This window comes from Episyrphus balteatus, chromosome 3, assembly GCF_945859705.1.
Source record: "Episyrphus balteatus chromosome 3, idEpiBalt1.1, whole genome shotgun sequence".
NCBI lineage: Eukaryota > Metazoa > Arthropoda > Insecta > Diptera > Syrphidae > Episyrphus > Episyrphus balteatus.
In genome coordinates, this window is record NC_079136.1 from 11223987 (window position 1) to 11239867 (window position 15881).

General features: G+C 29.6%; 2 protein-coding genes across 2 annotated transcripts; both read left to right on the forward strand.

Annotated features, from left to right (window-relative positions):
• The first annotated feature begins 1073 nt into the window (after positions 1–1073).
• On the forward strand, positions 1074–2137 carry LOC129916633 (pro-corazonin-like). Its single transcript, XM_055996685.1, has 3 exons — positions 1074–1166; positions 1592–1792; positions 1853–2137. The coding sequence occupies exons 2-3, from the start codon at positions 1611–1613 to the stop codon at positions 2025–2027; spliced, it is 357 nt and encodes a 118-aa protein (XP_055852660.1). The 5' UTR covers positions 1074–1166; positions 1592–1610; the 3' UTR covers positions 2028–2137.
• An 8301-nt stretch (positions 2138–10438) lies between these two features.
• On the forward strand, positions 10439–10855 carry LOC129913440 (pro-corazonin-like). The gene is made up of 2 exons (XM_055992124.1): positions 10439–10620; positions 10684–10855. The coding sequence occupies exons 1-2, from the start codon at positions 10439–10441 to the stop codon at positions 10853–10855; spliced, it is 354 nt and encodes a 117-aa protein (XP_055848099.1).
• The last annotated feature ends 5026 nt before the right edge of the window (positions 10856–15881 follow it).

Sequence of the window (15881 nt, forward strand, 5' to 3'; positions counted from 1 at the left end):
GTTGATAGCGAAATTCATTCTTCTTTTCTCATTTATCGGCTTAAGGACACTGTAATATGCATCTGAATGTTCTCCAGATGGTCAGACTGTTCAAAAATTCCCTGACATGGTGTACTCAATCTCTACCGTATTCAATAACATTCGATTGTCTATAATGAAGAATATAAGTTACACACGCTCCATTGCTCCAGAGCTTCAGACACATTTATGTGATTCTAAGCCTGATGAAATCACCAGAATTGGAAAAAAACCGAGGTATTTTTTCCTTAATGGGTTTTGAATTTGTTTAAAATAAGTCAACATGGTCAGTCTATAACCAAATTCTAACTTAAACTATGTAGGTACTATATTAATCTTATTAGTATTTAAATAATAACTAGCTTATCCTGTCCCGCTTTTGTGTATCTTCGTGTTTGACGTTATCGCAGTTGTTAAAACATACGGGAATACCAATAGAACTCTTGGTCAAAATTTTAAAGCGATCGATGACTTTTCGGAGAAGTGCGACTAAGCACAATCGAACATAAGACCCCTCAATTTATGAAGATTATTTTCTTAAACGAATCCTCAAAGTTGAACCTGTCCTTTAGATAGACATTTTTGTTTGAAAATGTTGAAGGTAACAGATACAGTTGCATAAAATGAAATAAAAATAAACTGTACAGTTTGCTTTCTAATGCAAAAATATCCCTGGTGGGGTGGTACTAGACATAAAATGTTATTTTTCCTTTACCTTTTCCGTTAAATTCAATAAAATTTGTTCAATAAACATCTTCCCAGTGCGGAAAATCATTCAACAAAATTGAGAAGCTAAAAGATTCAAACCTTCTTTTTTTTAACTTACCCTGACTATAGAAACAACATACACTTAACCTTTTTGCAAAGGCGGCTAACTTTCCACCAAAGTAGTAATTTTAATCAGTAAATGCATTGACTTTGCTCATCCATGTGATAAACACAGTTCCCAAAACAATAAGGGTGTTAATAATCCTTTGCTAATCCTGCATACACCCCTTTTAAGAATGTAAGCTATAGTATCCTTTCGATATCATACGAATTTTAACTATAAAAGGGTTAAATCTCCCTGAGAAAATCATAGTCAAAGTTTGAATTTCAAATCAAGTACAAGCACTCGATCCAATTGATTCTCGTAGTCTTTTCTTGTGGTAATAATATTATTTAAAACTGAAAGAACATTGTTGAGTTATTATTTTGTTGTGATACAATTGTTTTAAAACTATAAATGTTTTTCAAAGATTTTCTTGGATAACCCACGCAAGGAAAAAAAGCTGCAACAAAAAAACAGAAGAAAAAGATGTAAAATCGTTCTAACAAACTAGAAACACTGTGAATACTTTTTGGGATCCAATTACATTTTATTAAGCTTAACAACTTTTGGTTTAAAAACCTTACTAACTTAAACTTAACCCAAATAGAACTACAGTTTGAAATGCTCTGTTTTGTGTTATTTAATATCTAAACCCATAAAAAACCTCGTATCACAACCAATACAATACCAGAACCATATTTTCCTAAGTCCATGCACAGATGTCACTACTATTTAATCAGTTTTTTCTTTGCCTTTTCATAGAATTTTAAATATATAAATCATGCTTCGTTTCGTGCTTTTCTCTTTGGTTTCGTTCATTGTCATCATGAGCTGCATGGGACAGACCTTCCAATATTCCCGTGGTTGGACAAATGGCAAAAGGTCATCATCTCATCTCCATGAAGACCCAGCAATTGCTGAAGTATTCGAAATTCCATCAGAATCCGAACGCAGACTAGAAAAGTAAGTTTCATTTTTCGTACCAATTTGTTTATTTATTTTGCTTTATTCTTCAATTCCCAGATGTATTATTCAATTACAACGTTTGATCCATAATCCATACTTGGTGCGTCCATCATACGGCCCAACAAGTAACGTAAATGGTGGCAGCGGTGTTAATGTTCATCATCAATCAAATGAAAATTTCGAAGATATGGCAGCTTCCGAAACTGGTGAGTTCTCTACCAAGCATAATTGAAGGATTAATTGTACAAGCGCTTCCAACAACAACAACAACTCTACTAATCATCAAGACAACACTACTGCAACTACTTACGCTACCACAAAACACCATTAATCTCATAAATATTAAATAGATCGCTTAAGGAAATATCAGAAGTAATGAATGCATCATGGACTCTCCTGTCAATCAATCTCAAATATCTACTATAGCTAATAATTTTTTTTTTTTTAATGTTATTTCAAAAGGATTGAAGATCCTGAAAAAAAAAAATATAAAAAAAAAAATGTAATTATTTTTTGTATAAGATAATTAGATTTGTAATGAGGCTGGACTTAGTATAAGAATTTTAGTTATTATTTTGAACTTGTAAATAAACGAATATGACCTTCAGAACTAATCAATTTATTTTTTATTCCAAATTGTTTTTAATGAGCACCAAAAATATGATATTGGAAAACTTTTGCTCAATATCTTCGTTTTGGATTTCTATAATTTACCTCAAAAGTCTAACAAAATCTCATGTCCGCAAGTCGCGATTTTCAAAATCAAACAGCGAAATTTAGATTTTCGAAATAAGCAATAATAGACAATGGTATTTTATACACATATGAAACATGATTTTAATGTATGTATTTTTAATGCTGATTCCAAAAAATTTTAAATCAAGAAAATCTGACGTGACTTAAGAAAATTCTAACTTCTCTTGTAGGCATCTTTGAAATATGAAAGGTGAAACAATAAACTTTCACATGGTATAAAATTTTGTATAGGTTGTCAAACAAAAAAATTGATTTAATAGCATGAGAACATAAAAATAAATGTTTTTTTTTTTTGCTTTTTTGATGAAATTTCATGGAGTTTAAAAAATTTTAGCTCTTTTTGTAGATGTCTCATAGACCTGATCGATATATATATTTTGAGCTAAGACAATAAGCTTTAAGATGGTGTAAAATTTTTTATATACCTATACGTGTTTTTTTTCGCTTTTTTGATGAAAATGATTGTTTTCAATAAATTATTTTTATACTTTTTGTGCATTATTAAAATTTAGGTATGGCTTTATTCTTCAGGAAATTGTATAAGCTTTTTAATGGTAAAAAATCGATATATTGATAGAAGAATATAAAAAACGTAGTTTTTTCGGCTTTTTTTTTGTAAAATTTGATTGACTTCAAAAATGTATTACTTTTGAAGTGAAAACTTCTTTAGAATCGGAGTGATTTGAAACAAGATGAAACGAAAAAGCGACAGGAAAAATCAATTGATTATAACTTTTATGTTATAATAGAGAAATGAATGAAATTTATACAGTAGATAGGTAAATAAACTATAATTGTGCAAAATTTCATTTAATTTAATATTCAAAGTCCTGAGATAACGATAAAAAGATGTTCTTTTTCTAAACACGTTATATCTTTTGATCTAGGGCACATGACAATTTTATTTAAGTTTAATACGCATGCTGATAATATTAACTTTCATTTGATATATCAAAAACGTGAAAATACCTCAAAACACGTATGAAGATCTGTTGCCGATGACCAGTTTTAAATTTCGAGATGGTTGACTTTAAAAAATTCTTACTTTTATTGTAGGCATGGTAGAAACATGATTGAAAAGTCAAATAAAAGGTGAAATAATAAGCTTTCAGATGATTTAAAATTTATTATTATTTTTTTTTTGATTTATTAGGTTGTCATATAAAAGATATGGATTTAAAGGTGATAGAATAAAAAAAGTAAATTTTTTCGATTTTTATTTTATGCAAGAAAAATAATTATTAAGGTTTCACTTCTACCACGTGTGAATTGCACACATGATTTTTTTTTTTTTTTTTAAGGGGGAAATTTTAGGATATGCATCAAAAAACATCCATTTACAATCTTGGAATAAGTGCTCATAGAATAATTTGTTGGTTTCTATCCTTTTTTGGATATTTTATAATTTATGTCAAAAATCTAAAAAAAATCTCATTTAAAAAAATGTATGTGCTAAAGTAGAACATAAACTACTTATGTTCTAATATTTCTTCCCCCTAAAGTTATGTTCAATTTACAGGGATTGTGGGCATAGTTTGAATTTCGTACAAACCGGTATATGGAACATACTTAAATATATATAATATAATATATCGTTCCAGCAAATGTGGCTTAGGCCCATTTGCTGAAACGAAACTTAAGTATTTAAGTGAATCGTAAAGCCCTAAGTTCTACATTGCGATTTGCACGAACTTCAAACTAGGTCATAAATTCCTTTAAGTTTAACATAACTTAGGGGGAAGAAATAGTAGATCATAAGTAGTTTACGTTCTACTTAAGCATATTTATTTGAGAAAAAAGAGAGAATATAGCTCAAAAAATGATGCGTTGGTACCAAAATGGACAAAAATTAAGTATAGCAATATTAGTTGACTTACTTTTATAAATCCTAACCATCTGCAAACGCAAAAAAATCTCTGAAAAATTTTTTGAGAGAATGTTCACCCTTTTGTTGTTTTTTTTTTGTCAACACTTATTTTGACACACACATACGTTCACAAAACACAAACACATTCACTAAAATTATTCCATTTATTAATTAAAACGCAAGTTTTACTGGGCTTTCACTATTTTTACCTTTTTCCATTAATTTAAAGGCGTTCTTAACAATTTGTATTGCTAAAATTTCTCAAAAGCAAATAAAAACTAACTGACGTTTATATCGATTTGACAAATTAATTTGAAGTTCTCAGGGATTTCTCGCATGAAAGTCAATCAGTGCTAGGTTGAACATAAAATTTTTTTAGAAACTTAGAATAAACTAAGTAAAACATAAGAGCTATGTTCGGCCTAGCTAAGATCAAAATTTACGACTAGTTTCAACAAATGGGCCTTAGAAACGTAGAAAAAACTAAGTAGAACATTAGAACTATGCTCGACCTAGCTAGGATTAAAATTTATGGTCCGTAGGCCTAAGTCTCAAAAACTAATTTTCAATTAAGTTCATTTTGATGTTTAGTCAAAAATATAGGTATTTTGTTCCGCAAAATTTTTTTTAAGTCCAAATCTGAAGACGCAAACTGGAATTTAGTTAAAAAAAAACCATTCATTAGGTACTAAAAACAAAAACAATCAAGATTTTGAGATATGTAGGTATCGAAAATTTCTTTTTTCAAGGTCTTGGAGAAAAAATAAATTTTGAAAAAAAAAAATAAACACCTTTAGAACGTTTTATAATGTAGTTTTGAGATTGCATAAGTAGTTTTGCAAAAAAAAAAAAAAATTACCGGTGATGTAATTCCACGTCAAATGCTCCCTAAAAGTCGCGTTTTTGTCATGTTAACATCAAATATTTCAAAAACGTGAATTGAAATTTTGACTTCGGATTCAAACTCAGCACACAAAAATCTTTTCGAAAAGTAGGGTTTGGTTCAAGCTTTATTTTCGTTGCCGACTAGTGTTATGGAAATGAAAACCTACATGCAAAATTTGGCAAAAAAATTCTATATTAGCAATTATTTCGAAGTTGACCCCCTTTTTTCTCCTTATTTGAGTGTGTTAATTTAACGCAAAGGTGTTTGTTTTTTACTACATTAGGTAAAATATAACCGAAACACTGATAAAAAAAAAATCATGTGTGCAATTTACACGTGGTAGAAGTGAAACCTTAAATAATCATTTTTCTTGAAAAAAAAAATAGAAAAAATCTACCTATTTTTATTCTATCACCTTCAAATAAGTACATGTTTTTTATATGACAACCTATATAAATTTTATATCATCTGAAAGCTTTTTGTCTTAGCTCAAAATATATATATCGATCAGGTCTATGGTCTATCTACAAAAAGAGCTAGAATTTTTTGAACTCGATCAATTTCCATAAAAAAAGCGAAAAAAACACGGAGTTTTATCTTCTCACGCTATTAAATGCATTTTTTCCCTAACAACCTATACAAAATTTAATACCATCTGAAAGCTTATTGTCTTAGCTCAAAATATATATATCGATCAGACCTCTGAGACATCTACAAAAAGAGGTAGAATTTTTTAAACTCAATGAAATTTCATCCCAAAAGCAAAAAAAACATTTCTTTTTATGTTCTCATGCTATTAAATCAATTTTTTTGTTTGACAACCTATACAAAATTTTATACCATGTGAAAGCTTATTGTTTCACCTTGTATAATCTTATATATAAAAATGAGTTCGTTAAGTGTGTGGGCGATAAACTCGCGTTTGGCTGGTCCGATTTTGGTTATTTTTTTTTTGTTTGAAAGGTATTAATATGTAGATGGTTTGTATCAAAAAAAAATAATACCTTTTCTCGCATCTTTACATAGCTGTCAATTTGTACGAGTAAAAAAACACTCTCGCTTTTTAAAAATTTTAACTTAGCTTAATTTGTAAACAAATTTATTAAGGGCCAATTTTTCAATAGTCAGATAAACCTCAGATAGAGCTTATTCCTAGGAATAAAAGTTTTTTTTATATTGACATTTATTCTTCTGATAGTCTAACTGACGATTGAAAAGTCAGGGCTAAGACAAACTTTCAAAATTTTTATTAGTAAAACAAATAATTTTCAAAATTTACCTACATACATACATACGTACAGGTTCGCAGAAATGAACTTAATCATACTTTGTTGTGCCGGAGATTGTGTAATCAATATGCTGTGGATATGTATGCAAAATATCCTTTGCAGGCTTTATTTCCTTTTAAAAGAGGCTATAACACTCACATCAAAAAGGCATTAAGCCTCACGGTTGTTTTTTCATTCTGAATTTGAATAATAGGTAAGCACTTTCACTTGGAATAAGACACCCACCCTAAATACTATAGTGTGCCCAAGCAGGGGGATTGCAGGGGGGCAGCATGTCCCCCATACCTTCCTCAAAGTGAAATTGCAATTTTTTTGTTTTTCGATCTTATAAAGTGGGTCAATTAAAACTGGGAAAGATAAGAAAAGGTTATAACACACACGGGTGAAATTGGCATATTAAAAAGGAAATAAAGCCTGCAGGGATAGAAATTAAAGATCTTTTGTTGCCTGGATCGCCGGCTGATAGGCATGATATAATGATATAATAGCGCATTTGTTTAAGATGAAGTTAAAATCATTAATGGATTTTATCATTAAACATAAAGGTTTAGGGAAAGTACAATGCTGGATGTATTCAGTAGAGTGGGGTTACCGCATGCCCGCATTTTGATTTGGCTGGTGAGTATAATTGCAGAAGATAATATAGATGATATCATATCAGCGGAGCTTCCTGACATTACGATTGATCCAGAATTGTTCGCGATTGTTGTACAAAATGTGATTCATGGAGTATGTGGAGCAATAGGTAAATATATGTAGACCGAGACCCAAAAACAAACACAAATTTAAACAGAAAAGTCTTCAAAACAATGCCGCTAAAACAACTTATATCTTGAGTTCCATAGATCGCATCGTCAAGGTTGGTGTCTTCAAGCTTAGGGGAAATGACAGAACATCAGTGTTTGTGTTCAGAATGTGAATTTTTGTTAATTTAGCCTACTCACATTAATTGGAAAACTCGCGATATCTAATCTCCCGAAATCCATATAAGTCTGCGACTAAAAGCTGCCAGACTTTTGATTTCGTTATAAGGCTATAAATCTGCATACTCACATTTTGGTTATCACTCTATTCCCAAAATTTGCTGTAGGCTCTTAGACTGATAGTAATTCCCCATGTGGTTGATGCAAAATGTTCGAAACGTTATCCAAGAGCTTTGATATCAGAAACAGTTACTGGAAATGATGGATACCCTTTATATCATAGACGTTCCACTCAAGAAAATGGGAAATCAATGATCGTGAAAGTGAAAAATGTGAATATTGAAGTTGTGCTATATTCATCGATATTATACAAGGCATTCAAAGCCAACATAAATTCGAGTATTGTAATTCTGTGAAGTCCATCAAATACATATGTAAATATGTGATAAAGGGCGCGATATAGCTTGCGTTGCATTAGAATCTGTTGAAAGGAAACGAAGCAGTTTGGCGAATTTTTTCGTTTCAAATACATGAAATTTATCCAGCGCAGCGGTTCTTCATTGAGCAGTGCATTTGGAGAATGTAGTATATTTTACATCTGAAAATTCTGCTTCAACACTCAAGCGCAGCGGAACCCCTCATGTAATTTTAACCGCATTTTTTTCGTTATGCAAGAAATGTTGTATATCAAAAAATTGGTTTCAAATTATTTTCAAACAGGTTCAATTTTTACAAAAGTGCACTCAGCGAAGCGGGTGGGGGTTAGCTAGTGATGTATAAATCTTATTTCAAAGATGTCTACAAGAGAAGTTAGAATTTTTTAAAGTCAACCATGTCGAATTTCCAGACTGAGATTACGGTACTTCCTACACTGGTAGCTGGTCATCGCCAACAGATCTCCACAGGTGTTTTGAGGTATTTTTAAATTTTTTTCAATTTAAGATTGTGTAACTTGTAGAGCACGTATCGTTATGTGTGATATATCAAAAAAAAGGTTATGTTATCAGCATGCGTATTAAAGTTAAATCAAATTTGTATGTGCACTAGATCAAAAGATATAACGTGTGTTGGAAAAGAACATCTTTTTACCGTTATCTCCGAATTTTGAATATGAAATTAATTGAAATTTTGTACAATTATAATTTATTTAATTACCTATCTACAGTACAAATTTCATTCATCAATCTATTAAAACAAAAAAGTTATAACAAGTTGAAGTCGTGTCGCATTTTCGTTTCATCTTGTTTCAAATCACTACGATACTAAAGAAGTTTTCACTTTAAAAATAACAGGTTTCACTGATGAAATTAGGGATGAAAATTTAAGATGAAGCAGGTCTATAAAGTTCATATATATAACAAAAATGATACTCCAATAAAAATTGGGCATTAAAATATTCTAGGTGAAAGGGTGTTTTTTGCGAAATTAGAAAATTCCGGGTGCATTTTTCCAAGAGGAATAAAATCCTGTATTTCTTTCATAAGCAAAAATTCAATATTTCATTAATAAAGGTGATGGAGTCCCAAGGTCACCTGCTAAATTATTACGAAATATGGGCAGCAGTAAGAATGCTCAATAAATGAATTAACCTAACTCTCCAGAACCTATTAATGTAGGTACTAAATGTAGCCACCAAAATCATTTTCAAATCATTATTCTGTAGAACCAATATTCCAGTCTAGATTTCTTGAAATGAATGAGGAAAAATTAAGTTTACCAAACAATAATTATAATTAATTCCTTACGACAACGTGTAATATTGATGGAAGCAAGTTCAATACGTTACTCAGTAAATTCTCTTCGTTCCCGCATACTGGCACTGAGACGGCAAATAATCTTTTTATTCAAAAAACAAAACCGACTTCCATGGATCAGAACTGGGTTTTATGGTTTTTCTAATAGTTCCTATGGCTATAACTGAACGAAATTGAAATGACCACATTGCAGCAACCAGCTTTCCAATACAAAAAGAATTATCAAAATTGATGCATTCAGTCCAAAGTTATGAGGTAACAAACATAAAAAAAAAAACAAAAAAAAATACAGGCGAATTGAATACGTGGTCCTTTTTGGAAGTTGGTAAAATCTACTGATGATAAGGTTAAGAGTTCAATTGATACGTTATCGGGATATCCCTTTTAGTATGTTTTTTTTTATGTGAACATTAGATTTGTTCTTAAAAACTACAGAAATGCAAGAATACCCACTCATATCTAAAAGTCTAAAAGCCAAACCATTCGCTTTTTCAGGATACAACGTCTATATTTTAGTTTCTTCTATTAAGTTCATCCTTTTTCTTTAACGAGGGCGTTTAGGCACTTGGTTCAAGCATAGTAATTTTAATCAGTAAATGCATTGAATTTGTTTACCCGCCTGATAAGCATCATTCTACCCTAAAACAATAGGTGTTAATAATCCTCGTTAATCCAAATACACACGCCTTTAAGGCAGACACATAATAAAAGCTTTCAAGCTTATACCAGTGTAATACTGAATGTAATTTACTTCATGTAGAATATATTAGACTATAAAAGGGTTAAGATTCACGAAGAATTACCATAGTCAGAGTTTGATTCTTCTATCCAAAGTAAGTGTTATTCTGAGTGGTTTTTCTGTGGTTTGTTAAACAACTGGTCTTGTTTATCAACGGTGGCAAAATTTAAAATTGTGATTAAATAAAATTGAAATAAAAAATTTAATTTTCGATTTGTGGAAACAATATTACACAAATATTTCCGCTATTTCGAAGTTTTTAATACTTTTTTTTTAATACTATGAAAAAACACGCAAAGGATTTCTATTCAAGTCCAGTGAACAAACTATAAAAAACTAATTGGTTGAATAATTGAACTCCAACAATGAACAATAACTTTATACTTACACGCTGCTTTTGACAATTTATTTTAGTTTCTTAAAAACATCATGCTTCGTTTTGTGATCCTTGCTCTGGTTTCGTTTGCCGTCATCATTAGTTGTATGGGACAGACTTTTCAATATTCTCGAGGTTGGACAAACGGTAAAAGATCATCATCTCATCTCCACGAAGATCCAGCAATAGCTGAAATATTCGAAGTTCCAACAGAGTCCGAAAGGCGGTTAGAAAGGTATGAATAAAACTCCATTCAACAAAATTTCAATATTTATCTAATTTTTTTTTATCGTTCTAGATGCATTTTTCAACTACAACATTTTATGCATAATCCATACTCAATGCGACCATCACCATATGCCATCAATCTATTTACGAGTGGCAACAGTGGTAATATCCGCCATCAATCAAGTGAAATGTTTGAAGATTCAGCTTCAGAGCCTGCTGAGTTCTCAACAAAACATAATTGATGGATTGATCATAAGACTTACAACAATAACAACAACACTTATCAAGCCAACTCCACTAGCACTACGACCACTATAGCACTTTTATCCAAAACTCCTAAATGAATTTGAAATTTGAGAACCACAAAGTTATAGTCATCTTGATGGATTCATTGTCTTTTGATTGAAGTAAAATTTATTTTTAAATTAAATATTTCAAAAAATCCTTAAAAAATAAAAAAAAAAAAATTAATATTTATTTATGTAAATTATGTATAAACATTTTAAAGAGGCTGGACTTAATATAAGAATTTTAGGAATAAAATAAATATTTACCTAGAAAAGGAAAAAAAAAACAATGATTTATTTATGTTTTAGGAAATCTAATGTGAACTTTCGGTGCAATATGGACAGCATTGCTTGGAGAAGTAAGTGAATTACATAGGCTTGTGTGAGAATTTTTACCTTTTTTTCACATAAATTCATAAGTTAACCAAAGGTGGTACGAGAAAAACAGCTATTTGTGGAAAGTGTTGCTTCTGGTAAGGATATAGACAGAGACATATATAATTAAAGGATCTATTTTGTTCGTAGTATCAAGCATAGTTTTCCATAATGGTTCCTTTATTGCAAGTCATAGTTTAGTTAGCAAAGATGTGTTTGGAGTGTTGAGATTACAAGATGAACTCGGTAAAATTCCAGAAAACCAAATTAAATTTGGAACTGTTATAAAAAAAAAGAGGTTGTCTGTAAAGCCGGTTTACGGACGATGATTTTACGTGATAACGTCGTAAAAAAACAGGTTGTGTGCTTTTAAAATGAGTCAATTGAAGCGTTTATTTATTTCAAACAATCATAATTTACAAGAAAAAGCTAAAAAAAATTACCTTCTTTTCTTTTCTCATTATATTAATTTTTTTATTTTAAAAGCTTACAAAAAAAAATTATACCATTAAAAAGCCAAATATTTCTTCGAAATAATAAAACCATTTTTAAATTTATACAATGCGCAAAAAGTACTAAAATAATTTGTTAAAAACAATAATTTCTTATGAAAAAAGTGAAAAAATCATTTCCATCACCCAAAAATTCATTTTTTTGATATAATAACCTATAATACATTGTATACCACCTGAAAGCTTATTGCTTCAGCTCAAAATATATATCGATCATGTCTATTATACATCTACAAAAAGAGCTAGAATTTTTTGAATTCGATCAATTTTCATCAAAAAAAGCAAAAAAAAAACATATAATTTTATGTTCTCACGCTATTGAATAAATTTTTTTTAGACAACCTATTAAAAATTTTAAATCATGTAAAAGCTTATAATTTCACCTTTCATATGACGTTTCAATCTTATTTCTGTGATGCCTAGAAAAAGCCAACCATGTTGAAAATCCAAACTGAGATTACGGTACTTCCCACACTGGTGGCTCTTCATGATCAACAGATTTCCACAGGTGTTTTGAGGTATTTCGCAAGTTTTTTAATTTAACAATGTGTAGCTTGTAGTAAATGTACAGTTATGTGTGATATACCAACAGAATCATCAGAATGCTAAATAAAGTTAAATCAAATTTGTAATTGCTTTAGATCAAATGAAAGAACCTGTTGAATAATAGAACTTTATTTTACCGTTATCTCAAAATTGTGACTACAAAATTGATTGAAATTTTGCACAGATATAGTCTTGTCTATTATCTATTTATAATATAAATTTCATTTATTTATCTGTTGAATAAAAAAAGATAAAAATAAAAAACGGTTAAAAAAGGTCAAAAAACCTTGGACAAAACAACTTGATTTTCCCGTTATTCGATCAAAACCATTTTGAAATACAAATTTTTGGACATGTGTAGACATAGACTACATGTTCTATAAGCTTGAGATTTTTTGAATGCTACAAGAAATTTTTAAAAAATAAAAACATACCAAAAAATACCCCAAAAAAAGTAGGTGTTTTTCAAAAATTTATATTTCGAACACCAGAGACTAAAAAAAAAATCCGTAACAGACCTCAAATTTTTTTTTTTTTATCTTTCGAATGACGTTTTTCAAATTATCAAAAACAAATTCCCCTACCTATAATCACTACTTTGTCAAAGGTCTACCTCATGTTTTAGTTTTAGAAAACCATTAATAGCTTGGTTTTGACATTTTTTAGAATTTTTTCAATATCAGTCAGTCTTGCAATAAATTTATCTATTGATTAAAATAAATTCAACTCTTTACATTGTTGCGTTTAGAAAATAGCCAATTTTTTGAAACTTTGTTTTACCCCTATTTACCCCATTAAAAGATGGAATTTTCTAATATCCTTCAAATGTATTTAACTTTAGGTTATTATCTTTCAAAAAAGCTATAGAAAATTTTTGTATCTCTAATAGTTTATTTTTAATTCAAATTTTTGCCGCACTGCAAAAGTGCGAGAGTGGAACGTTAGAAAATGGCGTCACTTTTTTGTGGTGGCTGCCATGGTTCATCGATTTCCAGGAAAACGAAGTAAAAGTTGGCCAACACTCCGCTTTTGATATGAAAAATACAGCCAGCTTGTCCCCAATTCAATAAAAAAAAATAAACAAAATACTTAAAAAAAACATGATCTTATTTCATTCGGTCTTACTTTCCGATTATCATCGTCTACTGACATAAAAAGTTTTTAGTCATTTCAAAAAGGTATTTCTAATTTATTAAGGCCCACCCATTCATGAATGTGGAGCTCCAATTTATTTGCCTTTTTGACAGCATTGTTTATATGACGAAAAATAACGTATACGCCACAGTGAACCAATTACTATTTTTGATAATAGTATTGGTAGGTACTCTATTCTGTTTTTTAGATCATCGGACCCGTAAATCCGTTGCTTCGCATGCAGAAATATATTCCATAAAATCGATAAATATGGCTAAAACATTTCTGGAAGCATAAAATTCTCAAAAAAGCATAAATCCAAAAAATTATTGAAGATTTGCGTTTATTCTGTTTCCGAAATTAAAGTAAAAAATGTTTAAGAAATGTAAATTTTGAATTTGAAAATTTAAATTAAAATTAAGTTTATTTTACAAAATAAAAGTACGAATGTATGGCAATTGGAAATTATGGGTTTTGGTAAAGTTATTAGTGGAAAAGTAAAAAAAAAAAGAGAAAATCACCGGCCCCTGTTCTCCGAATCGAATTCGATACCGAAATTGCTTTTCTCATAGATTTAAAAATGGTGTACCAAAATCGAAACGAAATGAAAACGTCAAAAAAATAAAGTTATAGCAACTCCGTAGTATTTTAGAACACCATAATTCGCAATAATTAAACAAAAATTGAAATGTGGAAGACTTCTTTTTTTCAAAACGAAAGTATTGCTTTCGTAAACAAAAATCAGAACATAACAACAAGCTACCTCATATACTAACCAATAGTCTATTGAGTAAAACTTAAAAAACTTGAAGCTAAAGGAGAATGTCCAGAAATGTTTCGAGTAAAAACCCAGCACCGATACAAATTAGGCCAATATGGCTTGAAAGGGCATCAAGTTTAGATAACATGCATGAATTTTCTTTTTGAAAAAACCATCCCCAGTAGTTGGTGTGACGATTCTTAATTTCAAACTATAAAGTTCTTTCAGAAAATTTACAAAATTTAAATGAATTGAATTGAGTCATAAATATTTTTTTTTTTTCAACTTTTAACTTAAAAAACTTAAAAAGGTATTCCGAATTGGCATTTCCTGAACAATGTTCAAAGCGGAGTTATGCACAAAAATAAAAATCTGGGTTTTGGCAAATATCTGAAGCCTGGAAAAGATATGTTCCTCACAATCTTTTCCGTCGCTTTAGTGCAATTTCATTGATAAATATATCATTAGGTAGGTACAAAATGGCAGCAAGTTAAAGTCAATAAACCTAGAAACTAACAATTCTTAACCATTCTTGTGTACTACTGCTACATGCATTAATTTGCGAGATTTAAAGGGTCGTACCAATTACCACTGAGCCCGAACGGCTACATAATGTAGGGAACAAATGTTCAGTTTAAGGTATCAGAAAGTCAATTTTCTATTGTTACTTTTCTATTTTGACGAAGTCATTCAAAATTGTCCCATAGACTTATTTTTGAGCTAGATCCTCTTATTTGTAGAGCAAAATTTTTTTCAAGATGATATGAATTCTTTTGCTTTTATAAATCCTTGTCTAATACCTACACCGAAAAAAAAACCAATATCAATTTGACATTTTTTAAATATCAAATGTGTTTTATGATAATAAAAAAAAATCAAAACAATATTTTTATTATCCGGATGATGTTTAAATATCACATTTTTGAAATTTTTTTTTGATATTTTATTGTTATCAATTTGAAGGCGCTTTGTGTTTTTTCGAAGTAAAATGTATTATTTACTGATAAAATTTGATCGGCAATAAGATTTTACTTCACATAGTTTGGGAGAAAATCACAAAACAATTATATCAACTATAAGGAATAAATAATATCACCACTATTTTATAAATAATATTCACTTTAAGTAATTTTTTGTTTGATTTTAAAGAAAAAAGAAAGAAAATACTTAAAATAATAAAAAAGAAAAAAAAAAGAAATATCATTGTAAAAAACTGAAAAGTTAAATCTAGTCACCATTGATATTTTAATTGTCACAGTGAAATTTTCACTATCCACCCAAATTTAAAAAATGTCAAAATGATATGATAATCATATCAAAATTGATATTTTAATTGTTGGACGACTTTTTTCACTCAAAAATGTTAATTTGATAGCATATATTAATTTTTTTTTCGGTGTAAAGGTAATATTTTTTTATTGAGTTTTCAATCAAAAATTTAATATTTAAAATATGTACCTATAATAAATACATACCAATAGAAAATCAGACTGTTCTTCCTTGAATGTAATACCTTAAACTGAACATCCTTGTGAACCAGCAATTTTATGCGAAGGCGGTTTATTCTTTGCCAAAGTAGTAATTTTAATTAGTAAAAACATTGATTTTCCATGCTCAATTGATAAGAATCGTTCTTTGTATTTCGTAACCAAAA